This window comes from Loxodonta africana, chromosome 9, assembly GCF_030014295.1.
Source record: "Loxodonta africana isolate mLoxAfr1 chromosome 9, mLoxAfr1.hap2, whole genome shotgun sequence".
Classification (NCBI taxonomy): Eukaryota; Metazoa; Chordata; class Mammalia; order Proboscidea; family Elephantidae; genus Loxodonta; species Loxodonta africana.
Window position 1 is genome coordinate 33985602 of NC_087350.1, and position 23513 is coordinate 34009114.

General features: G+C 41.3%; 1 protein-coding gene across 1 annotated transcript in view; it reads right to left on the reverse strand.

The window, feature by feature from the left end:
* PCSK5 (proprotein convertase subtilisin/kexin type 5) overlaps positions 1-23513 on the reverse strand; it is a 492211-nt gene that overhangs the window by 26602 nt on the left and 442096 nt on the right. The window contains exons 27-32 of the mRNA XM_064291217.1: positions 22769-22969; positions 18050-18130; positions 14571-14654; positions 12679-12874; positions 7049-7266; positions 4958-5194 (exon numbers count right to left, since the gene is read on the reverse strand). Coding sequence (XP_064147287.1) covers positions 4958-5194; positions 7049-7266; positions 12679-12874; positions 14571-14654; positions 18050-18130; positions 22769-22969 — 1017 coding nt within the window. The remainder of the gene's footprint in view (positions 1-4957; positions 5195-7048; positions 7267-12678; positions 12875-14570; positions 14655-18049; positions 18131-22768; positions 22970-23513) is intronic.

The window sequence follows — 23513 nt, forward strand, 5'->3', positions numbered from 1 at the left end:
TTTTTCCAGGAATTCATCCATTTCTTCTAGGTTTTCAAATTTGTTAGAGTACAATTTTTCATAATAATCTGAAATGATTCTTTTAATTTCATTTGGTTCTGTTGCGATGCGGTCCTTCTCATTTCTTATTCGGGTTATTTGTTTCCTTTCCTGTATTTCTTTAGTCAGTCTAGCCAATGGTTTATCAATTTTGTTAATTTTTTCAAAGAACCAGCTTTTGGCTTTGTTAATTCTTTCAATTGTTTTTCTGTTCTCTTTTTTAATTCATTTAGTTCAGCTCTAATTTTTATTATTTGTTTTCTTCTGGTGCCTGATGGATTCTTTTGTTGCTCAGTTTCTATTTGTTCAAGTTGTAGGGACAGTTCTCTGATTTTGGCTCTTTCTTCCTTTTGTATGTGTGCATTTATTGATATAAATTGGCCTCTGAGCACTGCTTTTGCTGTGTCCCAGAGGTTTTGATAGGAAGTATTTTCATTCTCGTTGCTTTCTATGAATTTCCTTATTCCCTCCTTGATGTCTTCTATAACCCAGTCTTTTTTCAGGAGGGTATTGTTCATTTTCCAAGTATTTGATTTCTTTTCCCTAGTTTTTCTGTTATTGATCTCTAGTTTTATTGCCTTGTGGTCTGAGAAGATGCTTTGTAATATTTCGATGTTTTGGACTCTGCAAAGGTTTGTTTTATGACCTAATATGTGGTCTATTCTAGAGAATGTTCCATGTGCACTAGAAAAAAAAGTATATTTTGCAGCAGTTGGGTGGAGAGTTCTGTATAAGTCAATGAAGTCAAGTTGGTTGATTGTCGTAATTAGATCTTCCGTGTCTCTGTTGAGTTTCTTACTGGATGTCCTGTCCTTCTCCGAAAGTGGTGTGTTGAAGTCTCCTACTATAATTGTGGAGGTATCTATCTCGCTTTTCAATTCTGTTAAAATTTGATTTATGTATCTTGCAGCCCTGTCATTGGGTGCATAAATATTTAATATGGTTATGTCTTCCTGATCAATTGTCCCTTTTATCATTATATAGTGTCCTTCTTTATGCTTTGTGGCAGATTTAAGTCTAAAGTCTATTTTGTCAGAAATTAATATTGCTACTCCTCTTCTTTTTTGCTTATTGTTTGCTTGATATACTTTTTTCCATCCTTTGAGTTTTAGTTTGTTTGTGTCTCTAAGTCTAAGGTGTGTCTCTTGTAGGCAGCATATAGATGGATCGTGTTTCTTTATACAGTCTGTGACTCTCTGTCTCTTTATTGGTGCATTTAGTCCATTTACATTCAGGGTAATTATAGATAAATAAGTTTTCAGTGCTGTCATTTTGATGCCTTTTTATGTGTGTTGTTGACAATTTCATTTTTCCACATACTTTTTTGTGCTGAGGCGTTTTTCTTAGTAAATTGTGAGATCCTCATTTTCATAGTGCTTGACTTTATGTTAGTTGAGTCGTTACGTTTTTCTTGGTTTTTATCTTGAGTTATAGAGTTGTTATACCTTTTTGTGGTTACCTTATTATTTACCCCTATTTTTCTAAGTAAAAACCTAACTTGTATTGTTCTATATCGCCTTGTATCACTCTCCATATGGCAGTTCAATGCCTCCTGTATTTAGTCCCTCTTTTTGATTATTGTGATCTTTTACCTATTGACTTCCATGATTCCCTGTTATGTGTATTTTTTTTTTTTAATTAATCTTAATTTGTTTGTTTTTGTGATTTCCCTATTTGAGTTGATATCTGGACGTTCTGTTTTGTGACCTTGTGTTGTGCTGATATCTGATATTATTGGTTCTCTGACCAAACAATATCCTTTAGTATTTCTTGTAGCTTTGGTTTGGTTTTTGCAAATTCTCTAAACTTGTGTTTGTCTGTGAATATCTTAATTTTGCCTTCATATTTCAGAGAGAGTTTTGCTGGATATATGATCCTTGGCTGGCAGTTTTTCTCCTTCAGTGCTCTGTATATGTCGTCCCATTCCCTTCTTGCCTGCATGGTTTCTGCTGAGTAGTCAGAACATATTCTTATTGATTCTCCCTTGAAGGAAACCTTTCTTTTCTCCCTGGCTGCTTTTAAAATTTTCTGTTTATCTTTGGTTTTGGTGAGTTTGATGATAATATGTCTTGGTGTTTTTCTTTTTGTATCAATCTTAAATGGGGTTCGATGAGCATCTTGGATAGATATCCTTTCGTCTTTCATGATGTCAGGGAAGTTTTGTGTCAGGAGTTCTTCAACTATTTTCTCAGTGTTTTCTGTCCCCCATCCCTGTTCTGGGACTCCAATCACCCGCAGGTTATCCTTCTTGATAGAGTCCCACATAATTCTTAGGGTTTCTTCATTTTTTTAAATTCTTTTATCTGATTTTTTTCCAGCTATGTTGGTGTTGATTCCCTGGTCCTCCAGATGTCCCAGTCTGCATTCTAATTGCTCGAGTCTGCTCCTCTGACTTCCTAGTGCGTTGTCTAATTCTGTAATTTTATTGTTAATCTTTTGGATTTCTACATGTTGTCTCTCTATGGATTCTTGCAACTTATTAATTGTTGCAGTATGTTCTTGAATAATCTTTTTGAGTTCTTCAACAGTTTTATCAGTGTGTTCCTTGGCTTTTTCTGCAGTTATCTTAATTTCATTTGTGATATCATTAAGCATTCTGTAAATTAGTTTTTTATATTCTGTATCTGATAATTCCAAGATTGTATCTTCATTTGGGAAAGATTTTGATTCTTTTGTTTGGGGGATTGGAGAAGCTGTCATGGTCTGCTTTTTTAAGTGGTTTGATATGGATTGTTGTCTCCGAGCCATCACTGGGAAACTAGTTTTTCCAGAAAATCCGCTGCATCCAGTCCAAATCCCTGCGGGACGGTTCCCCGGCTCGGACGCTGCTCTTTCTGCTCCAAGACCAGTCACTGCCTCCCGGGGACTTCTCCTACCGGCTGCATCCCACGCCGCCCGCGGAACCGGCTGGTCCCCCTCCCGGGGTTAGTTCAGGGGGGTGGAGCAGCTCTCTGTGCTTGTGCTGTACCTGACTGGTACGCTGGCTCCAGGCTCTGGAAACAATCGCTGCTTCCCCGTATTAGTTCGTTCTCCGTCTCTAAATCTGTGTTTGTTGTTCAGGGTTCATAGATTGTTATGTATGTGATCGATTCACTTGTTTTTCCGTGTCTTTGTTGTAAGAGGGATCTGAGGTAGCGTCTGCCTAGCCCGCCATCTTGGCTCCGCCACTGCTTAACATTTTAATAACAATCGTCCACTCTGGTGACTCTTGAAGGCTCATTATCTCCGTTGTAAATCTCCACGTGAGAATCTTTTTTGATCAGCAGTTCACAGCCACATTGGTGAGGAGGGCTGATGGGATTTTTTACTAATAATAGTTACATGACTAAGGCTTATAAAAATTCTTTAAATAATTTAAAAATAAATTAGAACAGATTCAAAGTATGCTTCTGTGAATGGGAGGGAAAGGGGTGGAAGGACAGCTCTGGGGCTAGAATTACGCAAACCCAAGAGCCTGTTTTGTCTGGGCAGAAATGCAAACTCTTGGGAGGCTCCCTGGGAGGCTGTGCTCAGCCATGCTTCCTGGAAGTCTTTTTTTTTAATTTTTTAAAATCATATATATATATATATAATTTATTTTGTTGAGTTCTTGAGAACATACACAGGCAGTTGTCATTATTGTGTGCTGTTGAGTTGATTCCTACTTGTAGCAACTCTATAGGACAGAGCTGAACCACCCCATAGGGTTTCCTAGGCTGTCACTCTACAAGAACAGATTGCCAGGTCTTTCCTCCCATGGAGCATCCAGTGAGTTCAAACTGGTAACCTTTCAGTTAGCAGCTAAACACTTAACCATTGTGCCACGAGGGCTTCTATACACAGCAGAACATAACACTAATTCAACAATTTCTACGTGTACAATTCAGTGACATTGATTACATTCTTCAAGTTGTGCAAGCATTCTCACCCTTTGTCATGGATTGATTTATGTCCCCCCCCAATTTTTTTTTTTCCAAAATGTGTGTATTAACTTGCTTAGGCCATGATTCCCAGTATTCTGTGGTTGTCTTCCATTTTGTGATTGTAATTTTATGTTAAAGAGGATGAGGATGGGATGGTAACACCCTTACCAGGTCACATCCTGATCCAATATAAAGGGAGTTTCCCTGGGGTGTGGCCTGTGTCACCTTTTATCTCTCGAGAGATAAAAAGAATGGGAAGTAAGCAGAGAGTTGGGGACTTCATACCACCAAGAAAGCAGTGCCAGGAGCAGAATGCGTAATATATGATTTTGTACCTGGGGTCCCTGCACAGAGAAGCTCCTAGTCTGGGGGAAAACTGATGAGAAACCCTATGGAGAGAGAGAAAGCCTCCCCCTTGAGATGACACTCTGAACTTGGACTTGTGACCTCCTTTTTGTTAAAGCCATCCACTTGTGATATTCCTGTTATAGCAGCACTAGATGACTAAGACACCCTCCTTTTCCAAATCGTTTTCCCTCACTAACATAAACTTACTGCTGACTAAGCTTCCTATCTAAACTTTTGAGTTGCTGTTGTCAATTTGATCCCATATAGACAGATAGTTTTTGAAGGAGCACAACGCTCAAGACAGACATTCTTTACTATGGTATTTCAAGCAAATAATGTGCACATTTTTTTTTGCCATTGGCTTCCTCCCCGAGAGAGGCATTTAGCTAGCATCGTATGTTAATTTTTTTTACAGCAACATATAAAAAAACTAGTATAGCAGCATTTATGAAAATACCTTGCAGGGGAAAGGAGCAGTTGGCAAACAAATGTAGAGGGTGCATGCTTTTTGTGCAAAAGTGAAACTATTGTTTAAAGAAGGCTTTAGGGAATATTTTTGGTTTAAGGCTTAAGGTTTAAAGATTATCTCAGGAGACTAGTTTTGGGGGTTCATTGAGCCGCAATGGCTCCAGAAAATCTGGATTCCATGGCTTTCTGGAAGTCTTTACCTTTGCAATCATTACTTTCTCTTTCAAAGTAAGTTCCTGTTGGACACTCGTCCAAACACTGCCCATCGTAGAGGACCAAGGATGTGTCAGCACAGAGGTCACAGTCATCCTCATCGGGGCCACTGCACTCCAGGCAGTCTTCATGGCAGGGGACACACTGGCGGGAGTCCTCATAGAAGCCTTGGGGACAGGACTGGTGGCACACATCATTGTACAGGAAGAAATCGGGCATGCACTCTGCCGGGAAGGAGTGAAAAGTGAGTTATTCCTCTCAGAGGCTAAGAAAGGAATGCATTCCTTTGCAGTGGACTAGGACCTCTCCCTGCCACTGTGCTTCTTTCCACCTGCAGTGCACATTTGCCTTGGTTTCACCCTGCCAGAGTACATCCTAGATCGCTTGGGAGCAAGGGGCCACAGATAGTGGCTTAATTGGATAGTGCTGCATGTAAGCCTTGAAACGACCAGCCCCCTGGAGGTGCAAAAAAATTGTAGAGCTGTGACAGATAAGTGAAGGCTGAGATGTTGAAGGTACTATTTGGAAAACTTGAAAAGCATTTTAGATTTTTAAAAATTTATTGGGGTCTTCACACTGTATTTAATACAGAAAGAAGGTTAGGAATTGTTGCCTTCATTAATTTCTTTGTTCATTGATAGTAGACCAATAAATAGCAATAGACGGTTAATCCGTATGAAGAATGCACTGTGGACTTCTTTTTATTTGTGTTCACTTTTATATTTGGGGGAGAATCCGGAAAACCCTTTAGGTCGCACCAAGAGAATACTTTAGATAGGACTGCCCCACATAAATGATCTGTCTTATTTTGGGAAGGACACTGGACAGCCTTTTTGGGGAGATAACTTTAGAGAGAGAGAGAAAAACTGTAGCCAGAGTGTTATTCTCAGCATCTTATGGCTGCTTGAACTTTTTATCTTTTATAACAACTGACACTCTCTAGCTACCTTTGTGTCTAGTTGTTTAGTATCAGTCCCTTCTGGTGGCACAGTGGTTAAGAGCTTGGCTACTAACCAAAAGGTTGGCAGTTTGAATCCACCAGCCACTCCCTGGAAACCCATGGGGCAGGCAGTTCTACTCTGTCCTACGTGGTAGTTATGAGTTGGAATCAACTTGATGGCAATGGGTAATATAAGATTTTGTGCCCAAAATGTGGGACCTTAGATTCTTATCTGTGCCTCCAGCAGCTGAGGAGTGCTTGGCACACACTAAGTAATCAACAGAATCAAAATCACACCAGTTGCTCTCCAGTCAGCTTTGACTCATGGCAACTCCATGTGTGTCAAAGTAGACTATGCTCCATAGGGTTTTTAGTGGCTGAGTTTTTGGAAGTTGATTGCCAGGACTTTTTTTTTCCAATGTGCCTCTGGGTGGACTTGAACTGCTAACCTCTTGATTAGTAACCAAACGTAACTGTTGCATCACCCAGGGACTCCTATATGCCCAATTTGTTGTTGCCCTGGAGTTGATTCAGACTCATGGGACCCATGTGCATAGTAGGACTACGTTCCATAGGGTTTTCAAGGCTGTTGTGTTAGGAAGCAGTCTCTAGACCCGTCTTCCAGGTGCTGCTGGGTAGATTTGAGTTGCCAGTGTTTCAGCTAGTAACCGTTTACACCGCTCAGGTAAGCTAAAACCCGTTGCCGTTGATTCCAACTCATAGTGACCCTATAGGACAGAGTAGAACTGCCCCATAGGATTTCCAAGGCTGTAAATCTTTACAGGAGCAGACTGCCACACCTTTCTCCTGCAGAGTGGCTGGTGGGTTCAAACTACTGACTTTTAGCAACTGCGCTCTTAACTACTGTGCCACCGGGGCTCCTTGGGACTCCAATACATGTGTATAAAAGAAATCTTGCAAAAAGCAGCTCTCATTTTTCTTAACTTGCAGAATGCATAATGTAAAGGCTTGGGATCACTCTTCATTTCCTCAGTGATGTGCATGGAGATGGACCTATTTCAGTAAAGGGAGCGAGACTGGTGCCCGCAGTTCTCTTTGAAACCCCATCCTCTGAGAGTCGGTCCCAGCCGGGCTGGCTCACTTGAGCCATACTTTGCCATGGAATGCTCCTGAGTACCTTTGCATGTCTCCTCGTGGATGCAGTCCTGGCACATCTCTGGGCACCGCCTGCACACGCCCTCCACAGCCACGTGTCTTTCAGAGCAGGCTTCACGGCACAGGCCCTGCTCCAGCACGAAACCTCCCTCACAGGAGAAGCAGTGGGTGGCGTTTCCTTCACAAGTCCTGCAAGGTGAGCTGCAGCGTTCACATAGACCCGCTTCTGCATAAAAGCCCCTGTGGAGAGAGGAGAGAGAACAACCAAGGAACCTTAAGCACTAGAGAAATTCCTCACAACTGGTGGCAAAGGACTCAGGCCTAAAAATGACAGGGCTGCTCCTATGGTAAGCCAAAATGAATCCATTGATAAGACTGACCGGGAATGTGTGGTTAATAAGAAAGTCTAGAAAAATAAAACAAAAGGGAAAGGTATTGTCACTGCATATTTGGTTTGTTTGAAAATCAACTGGTTTGTATGAAAATGAGCTGTTGTTTATTATTATTATTATCACACATAGCATGAAACATATTTTGAGAACATGTCATTGGAATACACGTCTGTGGGATTCACTTCCTTCTGGGGAAATCTGATATCTGTATACAGAGTATTTCTGAATTACGAACACAGCACACCATATAAATCCCTTACTGGTACGTGAACACAGTGAATATAAAACCCCAACCCTCTCAGTGTTTGGGAAATAAGAGCAGTATAGATAACATTTCTTTAAAGATGAAGAGAAGAGCTGGAACTTGCAGAAGCAGGAAAATCATAAACCAGTTTAGAGAAAATGAACTTTGATATCAAAGGTATCTATTCCAATTGCTTTCGCTAGCAGTCCTTTCTTGGTCACCTGTTGTCATAACAGCAGAGGGCAACAGTAGCTCAGTGATAAAATTCTCGCCTTCCACTCCAAAGACCAGGGTTTGATTCTTGACCAATATACCTCATCCCCAAGACAGCAACATCTGTCACTGGAGGCCTGCATGTTGCTGTGATGTGGAACAGGCTTCCGCAGAGCTTCCAGACTAAGACAGACTAGGAGGATAGGTCTGGTAATCTACTTCTGAAAATCAGCCAGTGAAAATCCTACGGATCACAACAGTCTGGTCTGCTACCGATCATGGGGATGGCACGCAACTGGGCAGCATTTTGTTCCGTTGTGCATAGGGTCAACATGAGTCATGGGCAAACCACCTCTTAAAAAAACAATCGTATATTTGCGCTCATGTGTCGGTGAGTAGGGAGATCTAGGCTGGGCTTCCCTGGACTTGACTCCAAGCTGCACGTTGGGTCCAAGTCTTCTTTCTCCCTGGCACAAGGGGCTCTGGGATATATTCTTCTCATTACCATGACAGAAGCACAAAAGGGCACGCTCAACCAGCCAAACACATTTTAAGCTTCCGCTTGCCTCTCTTCTGCTAACATCCCATGGGCCAAAGTAAGGTCCATAACCAAGTCCAAAGTCAAGGGCTAGGGAAGTACATTCTGCCTCTAGAGAAAGTTCTGCAAAGTTACAACGTAGACAGTGTGGATCTAGAGAGGGGTGGAGAATTGCAGCCAATAACAAAATCTGCCAGAAAAAAAAAAAAAAGCCCTCTTTAAATCCCGACACTCATTTTACCAGATGGGCTCTCAACGCTCAGCCTGGTCAAGGCCATCAGGGGTTAGCTTCTGCAGCATGAGCAGTTCTAGCACAGCACCCGAGAAGAAGCAGTATGAAAAACCTTCCTCAGATTCTTCTCGTAAGGAAGTCAGGGAATGGTGGATTAGATGACGCAACGAAAGGAATGGAATCAAGGGGGGAAAAATCCATTGAAGAGTAGTGCTAACTAAACAATAAGTGAACACCAGAAACTCTGTTGAAAGGCAGCCAGAAGGCAACACGAGAAGGTGTTTTTCTGAAAGCCACTTTGCTAAAATCAGCCTTCACTACTCAGATCCACCCTGTTATTTGTCTTCTGCTGTCTTCTCTCTGCATTTACAAAGTCTTTTTGTTAATGTTTTATTTCACTGTATTTTTTTTTTTTAATTTATGAAGACAAATACAATTTCTTTTGAAAAGAAATGGCCACATGTATTGAATTGTTAAGTTCGAAGTACTTTATGTTGAAGTCTTTCCGCTCAGATAAATCTATGCAATGCAGAAGCAGAAGGTTCTGGAGCTTCATCTATATTTTACAGACATCCAAGACGGTCACAGCCAGTGCTTAAAGGAAGACTGGTTTTCTCGCACCAGAGCCTCAAATCTGTTCATATTTGGTGAATTTAAGTACATCTTAAATTTTTTGCTGCCTTTTAAACAGTCACTATAATGATAGATGTTACTGCTCAATCCTTTCTTCTTTCATGAACATATGCCATATACCGTAGTTGAAAAAGTGGTGGCCATTATTGAGGCTAATAAATAATTCTGAATACCTCGATGCCATGTCATTGCAGGTGGTGTTCCATTATAAATCTTATTACTATTCTAGGATGGATCGCACCCAAAAGGGCAATTTCTCAGAAATAGCAACAACATCTCTCAAGGCAAGCTGGTTAGTATATATTCCTCAGATTTCATCTCCCCTGCTTTTTTGGTCAACACAGAGATGAAGGACACTGAAGTAATGAGATCACCCTACTCAAAACAGGAGGGCAGATGCTCCTAATTTCATAGCCTTCAGGATTTTCAGGACATGCTAGGAGCTTCTCTAAAAACCAATTGTTGTCCAGTCGACTCTGACATATGGTGACCCTATGTGTGTCAGAGTAGAACTGAGCTCAAGCTGAATCATGCTCAAAGTGGGGTTGGTTCTCAATGGCTGATTCTTCAGAAGTAGATCATCAGGCCTTCCTTTCAAATCACCTCTGAGTGGACTCTAACCTCCAATCTTTTGGTTAGCAGCTGAGCACATTAACCATTTGCACTACCCAGGGACTACAGAAGTTTCCCTATTGCTCAAAAAATACAAAATATCTTGGCCGCTGTGTATCTGCTCGGTGCTCCAGTGTGGTTCAACCCCAATCTGGGAGGAACGAAGTGTCGAGTGGCCAGCTAATTGGAGAAGGGCAAATTACATCTCTTTCTGCCTTGTTTTTATGCATCATCAATCCCTGAAGCATTCAAAGAGTCCAAGAGGAAGTTGGGAAAAAGAGAGTCATGATCAAATGAGTAAGGCAATGGTAATGACAACCAGTTCAACCCACCATGGGAGAGGTTAATGAGGAAGCAATGATTGAATTTGGTGGGTAGATTTCTGGCCTTCACCTTTGTTTTACAATAACTGCTGACTGCCGAGGTTGGGGCATGGTTGATGGGGCTGGAGAAGAGTGGGAAGCTGGGAGTATCAGGACTCCCTGATTTTGTGTCTCTACTGATATGGCCTTTTCCCACTGTGATTTCTTACTCTGACCCTTTCTTTCCCATCCTCAAATTCCTGTCTGACAAAATCCTTTAAGAGCTATCCTTCATTAACATCTTCTTAAATACCCAGCCTAGGGTGAAACTTGAAAACATTACACTAAGTGAAAGAAACCGTCACAAAAGACCACATGTTATATGATTCCATTTATATGAAATGTCCAGTAGAGGCAAGTCCATAGAAACAGAAAGTAGATTAGTGGTTGCTCAGGGATGAAGAGGAGGGGGATGAGGTAAATTGGGGGTGACTAAAAAAAAAAAAAAAATTTTTTTTTTTTTTAGCTGAAAGGGTATGGCGAATAAGATGAGTAAGGAAGCCTGAGAAAATTTTCTTTTCTCTTAGAAAGAGGTAAACAAGGAGAGACTGTGGTTGTGGCTGCGTTAGGTGGTGATGTTTGGAGCTGGAGCAGACAGCTTGGGACCAGGAGAGGAGCTGGCTGGAGAAGACAAACTACAGATGGCGTAGCGGCAAATTGGACAGACTGTGGAGTTTTGATGATGTTGTTGGCCACTGAACTAATATTGGATTTCCAAACTTTTAGTTAAGTGAGATAATAAACCCTGGAGCATCTCAGCCATTTTACTTGGCATTTCGGTTGCTTGTTGCTAAAAGTTTCCTGATAGATTTTTCCACTCATCCTTCCTACTTCTTGTTTATTTATTTATTTATTTTTCTAGTTGTATTTGTTTTGTTGTTGTTTTTGAGAATATACACAGCAAAATATACACCAATTCAACAGTTTCTACATGTACAATTCAGTGACCTTGATTACATTCTTTGAGTTGTTCAACCATTCTCACCCTCTTTTACTGAGTTGTTCCTCCCCCATGAAAGCAAACTGACTGCCCCCTAAGGTTCCTATCTAATCTTTCTGGTTGCTGTTGTCAATTTGATCCCATGTAGATAGTTCTTAAAAGAGCATAATGTTCAAGGCAGACCTTTTTTTTTTTTTTTTTACTAAAGTTAAACTATTATTTGGTTTTAAGAAGACTTCAGGAGATATTTTTGGTTTAAGATTTAAAGATGATCTTGGGGCAATAGTTTCAGGGGTTCATCTACCCTCTGTGGCTCCAGAAAGTCTGGAGTCCATGAGAATTTGAATTCTATTCTGTGTTTTCTTCCTTTTGATCAGTATTCTTCTATGTGATCTTTGATCAAAATATTAAGTAATGGTAGTTGGGCATCATCTAGTTCTCCTGGTCTCCTGGCAAAGGAGGCAATTGTTCATGGAGGCAATTAGCCACACATTCCATATCCTCATCCTGTTCTTGACTCTCCTTCTTTCTCTTTTGTCCAGGTGAAGAGATACCAATTATTGTGTCTTAGAGGGACACTTGCAAGCTTTTAAGACCATACCTACTCTTTTTAGGTAAATCCTGGAAGTTGGACTGTTGATAGAGGGAAAAAAAAACCCATTGCCATCGAGGCAATTCCAACTCATAGCAACCCTATAGAAGAGAGTAGGACTGCCCCATAGGGTTTCCAAGGAGCACCTGTGGATTTGAGCTGCCTTCTGTTTGGTTAGCAGCCATAGCTCTTAAACACTGTGCCACCAGGGTTTGTTGATAGGAAGAGCAAAGGAATTATAAGCAATGGGATTAAGGAAAACATCCGGAATAGACAAATAATTACCCTGGTATTATTATTTATTTAGGTCGCTGGGTGGCACAAGTAGTTTGTGTTCAACTCCTAACCAAAAGGAAGGTTGGCAATTAAAAGACACCCAGTGGCATCGTGGAAGAAAGGCCTGGCGATCTGCTTTCGTAAAGATTATAGCCAAGAAAACCCTATGAAGTAGTTCAACTGTGTAACACATATAGGGTCACCATGAGTCGAAACTGACTCAACAGCAATGAGTGTGTTTGTTTTGTATTATTTATAATTAATATCTCACTAATTTTAAACATTTAGAAGAGATCCATGCATTTCACAGTTTATCACAGCCTTACTTTTGTGATGGAGAAATAGAGCTAACAACACTTGAACATTAATACAAGATGAAAAAAGAACATATTTTCATAAGTAAAAATTGATACACATAACAGTCACATGGGAGAAGGGTGCATCTTGTCTTGTGCGAGTTTTGGCTGCTGTGGTCAAGAGAGCTGTCAGGCAGTCCAGACAGGGCATTTATGAGGACGCTGTGCCCAGGGAGGAGAACAGTTCTTTGATGAATAAGAAGGAACTACCCCCAAAGTAGAATGAACATGAACAGAGAGGAAAAGGAAAAGGGAAACTTACTCGGGGCACTTGGAGTAGCACCTGCCATTATGGAGAAAGAGAGGGTGGTCAGGCTGAGTCCGGCACTCTTTGCAAAGATTGGCTTCTGAGCAAGAGGCACAGTCTTCCGTACAGTTCTCACAGCTGCCACTCCTTGCTGAGGGCCATGTGCCTTGGGGGCAGGAGGAGACACAGGCCTGAGCCAACAGGTACGCACCTAGAGCCACAGTGAAGAGTGCAGAGAACCACCATCATGTGTCTGTCCTGATGGGCACACATTCATACAGAGAACTGACACCCACTAGAGCAATTTTAATCTTTCCAGAGATTTCAGTGGTTCAGAGCTATGACTGCTAACCAAAAGGTCGGCAGTTAGAATCCACCAGCTGTTCTTCAGAAACCCTATGGGGCAGTTCTACTCTGTCCAATAGGGTTGCTAGGGGTTGGAATCGACTCAACAGCAATGGGTTTTTTTTTTTTGGTTTTGAGTCTCCAGAGCTGCTATTTCAGGTTTACCAAAGTATTTATTAGTGATGCTAAGTCTTCCAAGATAAGTTAAATCTCTAGAAAGGAAGTTGACTACAGGAGACCTTCATCCTTTTACTTTGCTACTAATATTGGGCATGGGTTACTATAGGCTTTGCTTTGCTGAGTAGATCGGTCTTATTGGTGTGGTCTACCCTTATGCTTTCCCAATGCCTACCTTATTAAGATGCCAACATAGTAGTAACTCTTCCACTCAGCTCCTCCTTAACAGACTGTCTACTTATTTTTAATTGAAAACAATAGCACCAGTAACAGGTAACACCATTATTAAAGAAAACATGAAAAATCACTCCAACCCCCAAATTCCAAGACAATCCTTTCAATTTTTGAGTGTAACCTTGTATATTTTATATGATTATAATCATGACACACCCAGGAAGATCCCTGGGTGGAGTAAACGGTTTGCTGTCAGCTACTAACTGAAAGGTTGACGGTTCAAATCCACCCAGCGCTGCCGTGGAAAAAAGTCCTGGCAATCTACTACCATGAGATTATAGTCACTGAAAATCCCATGGAGCACAGTTCTACTCTGAAACATGTGGGGTCACCTTGAGTTGGAATGGACTCAATGGCAACTTTTTTTGCTTTTTGCACCACATTTTACTGTTAACATTGAACATCCCAATGTGGTCTTCATAATGATCACTTTAATGGGATCATAACGCACTTTATGTTAATGTGCCATGTTAACAAAATCTTCCCCTAATTCTGGGAAGTTACTTTTAATGCTTCACTTTTATAGAGGATGATGCAATTAATAATTAGTTGAGTTGTTACATTGTTGCTTTTCCTCTCCTAAATTCAGTATCAGTAATGAAGAAGGAAATAACAGGCAGGCAATTTATCCCCACTTCCATTTTCTACCTTAAGCTCTCTTGCTTTGGCTAAGGCACTCTAAAAGGGTGATGAAATCTGTAAAAATATCAAATACCCATAAAACCAAACTCATTGCTGTCGAGTAGATTCTGACCTATAGCGACCCTATAGGACAGAGTACAAGTGTCCCAAAGAGCGCCTGGTGAAATCAAACTGCCAACCTTTTGGTTATCAGATGTAGCTCTTAACTACTACGCTACCAGCGGTTCCCACAGATCCTAGCAAATCTATGGCCAAGTCAACCGATAGCTTCATCATGTCTTTGGGTTAATAAATTTCACCCCCCACCTTTATTTTTTGTCCTTTGAAAACCAGTTTTCATTGGCAGTCAATGTTTGGGTCCTTGAGTTTCTCCAGAGTAGCCACTGTGGTAGGAACACGTGACAGGACTTGGTCAAGGTCCTACAAACCTCGTCACATAAAGATGCCAATAAACCCGTGATCCAATGAATTGACTTGGCCACTGCCTTCCCATCAAACTCCACACTAACCTTTTGGACACGAAGTACACAGAGTTGCAGATCCATTACAGGTTTTACAAGAAGAATGACAAGCCTGGTGTTGTCTCAAGATGTCTGTGTAAGGAAAGAAATGGCAAGTCAGTCTCCTTCTTTGAACAGGCTCACCATACTGCAGTGTTCACAAAAAGTCTCATGGATAAGGTCGTCTCCCCTCCTGCCCAAAGTAGAATCTCTTCAATTTTACATTAACTAACAGGGAGCCCCTGCCCATTGCCTACTGTGTGGACTTCATTCGTTTTCTCCCTTACTCTTACTCATTGACAATTGCCCCTTTCGCTATCAAGACTTTCCTTGCAAACTTCCAGTGACAGAGAATATGGTATCTTACAAGGCTGTCTTGAATCCTTTGGGGATATTTGGACTAAAAAATGTTATGTTTTTCATATATTAAAAATGTGTGCGAGTATGTGTGTGTACACACATGTGAATGAGTTTGCAAGTCAAAGGTAATCACATCTCTCCCCAAGATTCTTAGATGATCACTTCTCTTCACTCCAAGGTGATAACCGAGGATTCATGGGTCTCTTGTGGAGAAACATGTTTTCTTTCTTTCTTTTGTTCTCTGAAAACCATATTTTATTATTGGTCAATGTTTTGGGTCTCTCTGTTTCATCAGAGTAGCCATTGTGAAATTCAACCTAAATTTACCTCATCTTAAATTTGTTCTAAATCACTGTTAAACATTTAAATAATGGCTCCACCCTTGAGCTCTTTGGTTGGTCAGTTGTTAAACAGGCTGGCCCAGATTAATACACCATTGATTCCAGGAGTTTCCTTTCTGCCCCTCCAAGAACATTCAGTGGGTAAACTTCTCCAGTAGCCACCCAAGCAACTCCATGGGACAGTTTCAAAGACTACATAACAGCCTCAATGACACCACTCAATAATACGTGTTGAGACCTAGACTAAAACTCAAGAATTTGCATTTCAGTTTCAGCATGACTCATAAAAAAAAAAAAATGACTCATACAGGCTAATAATTAGAAAAAGAAGTTCTAGCTCAGACTGTGTGATATAAACGACTCTGACAGTCAATTCTTGGTGTTTTACCATTCCCCTCCATAATTCCTTCCTTCCTCCCTCCGGCCCTCCCTCCCTTGCCTTTCATTTTGTTTCTTCTCCTCAGTCTAGCATAGTTGGCTCTCTAGTCACACCTGCCTTCAGATCCCAGCTGTGATGCTTACTGGTAGGGTAACCACAGTCCTGCATTCTATGTCTCTAAAATGAAAGAAAATGATTCCTCCTTTATAGGACAGTTGTGAAGGCTAAGTGAGACGATGTGTTTGAAGTGCTTAACACCATAGCTCAGTAAAGGGTAGTTCTTTCTGCTTCCTCTTCTTTCTCTTGGCTTCCTTATTGGTTACCATCCACCCCATTTCTGAGGCTTTTGTTTTATTTCCCTTTCTCTTTGCTGTCTTACACCTCTTAGTGGTACTGGGATGCACCATGGTGGTGCTCATGGTTAAAGAAGTACTGAATCTTGCGATCGAGGAGTTGATATTCAAATAGACATACACGTGAGTACGCGTGTATATCTGGCTGCCCGTGCTGAGTGACAGTTTATTTCCTAGTGTAGAGAAAGAAATTTCCCTTGCTTTCCAGCAGACTAACGAAAGCTGATAGCCATGTGAATGATGAACTCTCCCTGGGGGACCTGTTAAGAGCTCAGATTAGCCTCATATAGAGGAATATTAGTTACTGGATTTTCCCAAAAGTGGTTGGCTTGCCTGTCGACATAACCAAGTCTTTCTCTGAAGGCTTTTCCAACCTGACAAATGTCACTTAACCCAAGGGAGAAAGACTTGGCAGCAGAAAGATAAATAGCAAAGGATTCTGTTCCTAAGATCAGTCAAGATGCTTACTTAATGGATGAGAAAAGGTGCTGAAAGAACGATAACAAAAGGATATTCCTTGGACGTGGAATGCCTTGAATGTCTTTAATATTATATTTCCAGGCCATGTGTTGATTTCCTGTTGATTTTATCATCTTTAAATTAGATTGTGTTTATAGAAGTATGAGTTTTAATTTATACTATCGTATTTGTATAAATATAATATTCATATCCATACACACGTATATCTGTAATTACGTATATCTCATATTCTGGCAATTTGATACTTTACACACTTTGTTTAAAATGGTGTAATGTTCTCATTTCTCCACCAGAGGGGGCTCTGTACAAGCATTTAACTTCGCAATTACCCACTGCTGTCAAGTCGATTCCAACTCACAGGGAGGTACCTTGTAGGACAGAGTAGAAATGCCCCGTAGGATTTCCAAGGCTGTAATCTTCATGGAAGCAGACTGCCTCATCCTTCTCCCTTGGTGAGTTCGAATTGCTGACCTTTCGATTAGTAGCCCAGCGCTTAATCACTGTGCCACCATGGCTCCTTAGCAACTGCGTGTGGGCAATGGGTGAAGTCATCCCTAGCTCGCTAGAGTTCTTTATCATAAATATCATTGTGTAATAATAACTTCTATAAAGATTGGCTTTGTAATAAATCTGAAAGTTTAGTGACTTAGTTTCACTAATCTTTGTGTGAGTATAATTTGATCTCGATTATAGTTCCCTTCCCTCCCACTCCAGGACAGGACCAGAAGAAAAAAAAAAAAAAGACTGACAAAGGAAGTGTAATGTTTTTCCTTCAGAAATGACTATAACTATAACCGTATATAAAGCAGGGGTCCTTTTTATTCTCATTTTTAAATTAAATAAGCAATACTCACATGGTTCAAAATGTTCAAAAGAAGACCATAAAGTTTCCCTTCCAATCCTCTTCCCCAGATACCCAGTTCCCTTCTCCAGAAGCAACCAGCAATACAAGTTCCATGCCTATTTTTTTCTAGAAATAGCCTAGGCACATGAAGCAAATGAATGGATATATTTGCCTTTTCTTCACACTTTTTAGTACAAACTCTACCTATCCACACTGTTCATTGCCTTGCCTGTTTTTTTTTAAACCAATATGTTTTGGAGACCATTCTTTATGAGAATATAAAGCCCCTCCTGATCTTTTTGATGGCTCCATAGTATTCCACAGTATGGCTGAGTCAGACTTCGTTTCTTAGTCTCCTATTGGTAGCCGTTTAGTTTGTTTCCAACCTTGGCTATTTCAAACCATTCTGCGGTGACAGAGAAGGCAAAAGGTGCTTCTGCAGCCAATTCTTAAAGACCTGCAAGGACAGAAGCTTTTCTTGATAGCCTCCCAGGTATAATCACTTAGCCTGTCAGGAAGTCTTAGATGTTAACAGGCATCTCCATGCTGAATTTCCTCAGTCTTTCCCCTCTGAGTGCCCACTTTGATTTTATGTCACCACCCCTCCTTGCTCCACCTCTCTCAGAACTTTCGGGTCCCCATTTGTTCCTTGCTTCCCAGTCTCTTGGATTGGCTGCTGCATCGCACAGTCTCTTGCAATGTGTTGTGATGGTCTTCTATTTCCCTATTACCTCTTTTGATTTGAACTTTCCACCTTCGTCGTTCCTGCAGCAGGTTCTTCACCAAAGATGGGCTTGCAGTGGGCACAGGTTCTTTTTTATTAAAAGAAATAAAGTGTTTTATTTTTTTAATTCAGAAAGGATAATGAAGAAGATAAACCTCACCCATAATCCCACCACCCAGTAATATCTGCTATGTGTACTTTGGCGTGTAGATTTCCCATCTTTATATTGAACATGTGAGTATAATTACCTATATGTATATATATATATATAATCATTAACATCTTCTGCGTATATAATAATGACCCTAAATTTTTGCATTTAATATTACATATCTTATAGGAGTTTTATCCTGTCATTAAACTTTTTAATGGCATCATTTTTAGTGGTTTGCAAATTTATTTATGTGAACCATAATTCACTTAATTTTTGTCCTTTTTTTACATTTTTCATTTGCCCCCCCCCGCCTTTTTTTGCTATTATAAATAAAACTGCTGTGAACATCTTTGTGAATATACATTCTTGATTAAGTCAGGATTCTGCCTGGATACTAGGCATCCCAACTGGCCATTATTTCCTGTCTTCTTTCTGGGGCTATTATTTTCCTCAGACCTATATTACTCCCTAGGCTTCAATAATTGCTTTTTTCATGAGTTAAAGAAGGTTGCTTTGAAAAGTGGACTGGTATTTTGTGTGTTCAAATTGGATCAGGCTGAAGGTTAGGGAATAGACTACCTTTTATTTTGTGCACGTTATGTGCGGGGAGCTTTCGATGTCTTCTCTCATGTAATTCTCACGATGATTTTGTGTGGCTTAGTTTCATGTCCTCATTTTACAGATGAAGAAACTGAGGCTCAGGAAGGATGAGAGACTTGCTCAAAGTCACATAGCTAGTAAATAATAGAGCCAGGATTTCAGTTCAGGTATGCCTAACTGGAAGAGCCCTGCTGGCACAGTGGTTAAGCGCTTGGCTGCTAATCGAAAGGTCGGCAGTTCGAACCCACCAGCTAATTCACGGGAGAGAAGATATGGCAGCCTGCTCTGGTAAAGATTATAGCCTTGAAAATCCTATGGGGCAGTTCTAATATGTCCTATAGAGTCACTATAAGTTGGAATTGACTCCACTGCAACCCGTTTGATTTTCTGGTTTATGTCTATCTCTAAAGCTCATACTCACTAAGGTGATTTTTCAGTAATGAATTTGGACGTTGGTTTGATGGAGGCCAAAGCGGTGGTGTGCTGGTTAACCAGCTCTCTGGAAAAACAAAAAAACTTGATTTGTAGTGTTTGCCAATTTCCATGGTGTAAAAACTCCCATTATGGCTGATTTCAAGCTGCCAATGGTTTACCAACTGATTTAAAAAATTCTTGAATATTTAACAGTTAGCACAAGCTGACACAAATGTTCCATCACACCACTGGGCCAAAGATTTCAAAAGGCTGCCTCATTTACCCAGCGACAGGCTCTTCCTGCACTCGGAGCTCTGGTGGATTAAGGGACTAAATATGATTCCCCATTTCTAAGTTAAGTGAGGTTAACAGTATACATCTCTTCAAAGTCCTTCTAGAAACCAGACTCTCATGGCATCTTTAAAGTTCTCTCATGTTCCGTTACTATTAGTAAACGTATCTCCCCGTTTTTGAGATTTTTCTTCCACATGTGAGTAGGCTTCAGTGTTTGCAACTGACTCAGGGATTCCAGACTTTTCCCCAGCACAGGAATTATAAGATCAAAAGGCAGGCAAATGATCCATTGCTAGGATGTGGTCAAAGATAAAAAGATAACTCACCATGCCTGTGCTTTGTGGATTAGGCTGTCATCAGAATATTTAATTAGAGCCTGCTATAAACATGGTTTTTATCAGTGATGGAAATAGGTGGGTAAGAAAAATGTGCAGGAGTTACTTCTGGAACTTTCCAGGACTGCTGGGGAAGAAACCACTTAAGAAAATCCGAACGATTTAACAGTAACAGAATAAATGATTTCCATGCCCGACAATGGTTTTAGGAACCCAGCTGAAGCTGTCATCTTCTCTCAAAGCCAGTGGCTTGCTGCACCTGAACGTTTCCATCAGTGGTGGCTTTGTGGGATGTTTGAGTGAGTGCTGAAACCTCTAACTGCGTGCTTACTATTGGTTTGATTTCTGCCATTTAGGGAGAGTGGACCAAGTAATCTTCGCAATATGTTGCTGGCTGGAAAAGGGAATCTGGGGATGAACTATACTTTTTGTGCAGTGGCATTTTGGTGGTGGGAAGGACAGAGAGTCGAGCAGCCATTTTTGAAGATTACTTATTCTTGGCTGGCGGGTCTACCAGGCATGAGCTAATGTGTGCCGAAATCTCTATCCTTGGTCTCGGGTAGGAGGTGTTCCCACTCCGCTGGTAGTTGACAAAGAATTATAGCCCCCTTGTCATTGTCACTGTCATCCTGATTAGCCATCTTATTAAAAGAGGAGTTCAGGGAACACTTGTATGGGTTCTTATTTGAAGGATGTCTTCCTAGCACGTGCTGACATACACTCCTGTGGCAGGCCATAGTCGTGGGATGCAAACATGATCTCGCTGTTTCCACTGGGGAGCGGTGCAGGTGAAGGAATGGACTGAAATTGATTCCAGTTTACCTTTCAGAACTTAACCTGTGTTTGTTTTTTTTTTTAAATGGAAAAAAGCAAGAAAGCTTGCTGGTACCACCTAGGCAGCTACATTCTCTCATATACACTGTGTAATTTGTCTGGGCTTCCTCTAACTTCATCCAGGATGACTGCAATCTGCTTTCCATCATCTTAAAGGTGTGGCTAATTAGGGATTGTTCTCTGGAACTGTCTGCTCTCTCCTTACACTCTCGACCTTGTTTTTAAGGAGACGTGGGGAAGGATGAAGGCATTAGCTCCAATACTCCCAGGGCTTTATGGAATGCATTTCCCGTTTACTATCCATTTCAGGGTCTAAACTATGCTGTGCAGCTGAGGGATGGCCTTACCTTGCCTAATAAATAGACATTGTTTTCTCTCTGTCTATGGTCTGCGTGTCTCATTTCAGAGATCACAGACATGGAAAAGCGTGTCCATGTCATTGACTTTATTGCTTTTGTCCAGCCACAAGAAGCATTCTCATCTGCTTCCAAAGCTCTTATTAGTGCTCAACCCCCAATGGACTAATTCCTTTATCTTTTCAAAAACATTACATTTCGAGAGTAGAAATTGTCGAGGGATGGGTGCGGTGCTTCAACAAAGGGGAACAATCAAAGCCCGATTTCTGTTTGCAAAACGCGTAGTCCAGTTGAAGGGATGGGTAATCATGTAGGGAATCAAGTCTGCTCTGACTCTTGGCTCCCTGGACCTTTTCATCATCTGGTACCCCAGATAAAATACAGATGTTCTGAGCTCCAAACACAGCATCAGGCCATTTTCCTCTTGGCTTGCGGTGCCTCTTACATGCCTGAATGCCAGACAAACTCTTTTTTCAGCATTTTGGTTCAGCTTAAATTCATGGAAGGTATCCCAATCTGGACTGAATAATTTTCTTCCCAGCCATATCTCTAAAATAGGCCCTGTGTTCTCCTTGGCCTTTGGCTGGTGGGTTTGTGACGGCCTCTGAGCCACTCTTCCTTTAGTCACATGGGCAACATTACCGTAGTAGACAGCCACCATGGACATCCTTCCTCGCTCACCTGGCAAGACTTTCTCCTGCCCCCAACCTATCACTCTCTCATCCTGTGTGGACCTTCTTTCAGCGCCTGTTGCTTCCGCCCCGACGTGACTCTTTCAACAAACCCTTGCCTCGGAATCCAACAGAGAACATCTTGTTTCCATGAGGGTCTCTGCCTAGAATGTGAATCAGGTTTTTCCAACAAGAAGAGAATTTTGTTTTGAATCACCTCAGACATGGAGAGGTCACTGAAAGTTTGTAATTACCTTGCAAGGAAGCCTGTGACTGAGGCTTAAATGTGAGAAGGCTGATTCTAAAGACTTAGGTAAGAAGGAGATACATGCAGGTCTTTGCTGTTAGATTCCAAGCTCCCACAGTTTTCCTTCCTCTTTTCCCCTCTCCGTCCTCCCATTTTCCCCCATCTGTAACTGGGGAGGGCAACTCTTAAAGGCAAACTTGAACGGTGTCAAGTTCTAATAATTAATCATAAAGATCAGTTGTTTTAGGATAAGCTCCAATACTTTGAAGCAGTTCTTCCTTGTCTAACCGGAAAAACCTACCCCATTGGCTAGATTTCCTTTACTATAATAAAAAAATACATGAATGTGATAGAAGCTAATTTGAAATTTTTGAGAAAATGGTAGTTTGGGCCATTTCCCTATATGACTCTCTATATATTCCAGTCCCTGAGTGGTACAAATGGTTAAGTGCTTGTTCCCACTGGGAAGGTTGGTAGTTTGAAACCACCCAAGAGGCACCTTGGAAGAAAGACCTGGTGATTTGCTTCTGAAAGGTCACAGCCATGAGAATTCTATAGAGCAAGTTCTACTCTGCACACGTGGGGTTGCCATGAGTCAGAATCTACTCCACAGCAGCTGGTTGGTTATTGGTTGGACTTCATCAGGGAGAAACCCAAGTGGCCAGACCACTAATAAGCTGCTCTTTGGGTTCCCCCTGCTGGCCAAATGCCACCACAGCCTCCTACCCTCTTCCACAGCAAGCACCAGAGAGACCCATAGGAAGTTAGACCCATAGGAAGTCAGACCCATAGGAAGGATCCCTCTCTTGAGAGGCACATACCATTCCAGAATTTGCCTTCCACTTTGGTCTGGGCAGGACTGACACATTTCCCATGCAGAAGCTGCAGTCCTTCTTGGCAACTGCTGCATTCTCCATAGCCAAGGCCCATGCAGGTTTTGCAGGCTCGGTGGCAGGGCTCACATTCTCCCACTTCTGGATCGCCATAGAAGCCAGGGCCACATTTCTTCACACAATGGCCGCCTACATAGAAACACAGAGAGGAAGCACGAAGACAGACCCCAGCCAGCTTAGCTTGGTGGTTTATGCAAGGCCAAGTTCTACAGAGGCAGAAGGGAGTCTTAGGGAACATTTTTGCTTGTGTTTATCGTAAAGAAACCGAGGGCCTCACTAGCTTATTTCAACCAAAGGATGTGTTTTAATAAATTCCATACCTTATCTAAGTTCTCTTTGGCCATTGGCTCGAAGGGTTAAAAAGAAATGACATTCTTGAGGCCTTGAAAAATTATAAATCAAATGAACTTCTATATATGAAGATCACTGTGAGCTCTCTGCCCATTCTTCCCCTCAGAAAAATTCAAGAGCACTGAAAAATTAACTCTTCATTTGGAAGAATCACAGCATATTTCTTCCCTAACCATCTATTTCCATCAAAGTCAATGGATTGACTGAGGCATAAGACAAGAGATCTTGTAACTCTTACATTGCATAGGAATATATAATAAGGATTAAGTCTCAAGGGAAGGGGCATGGATATTCCATGTGACTTCAGCTCCAAAGCATTTAT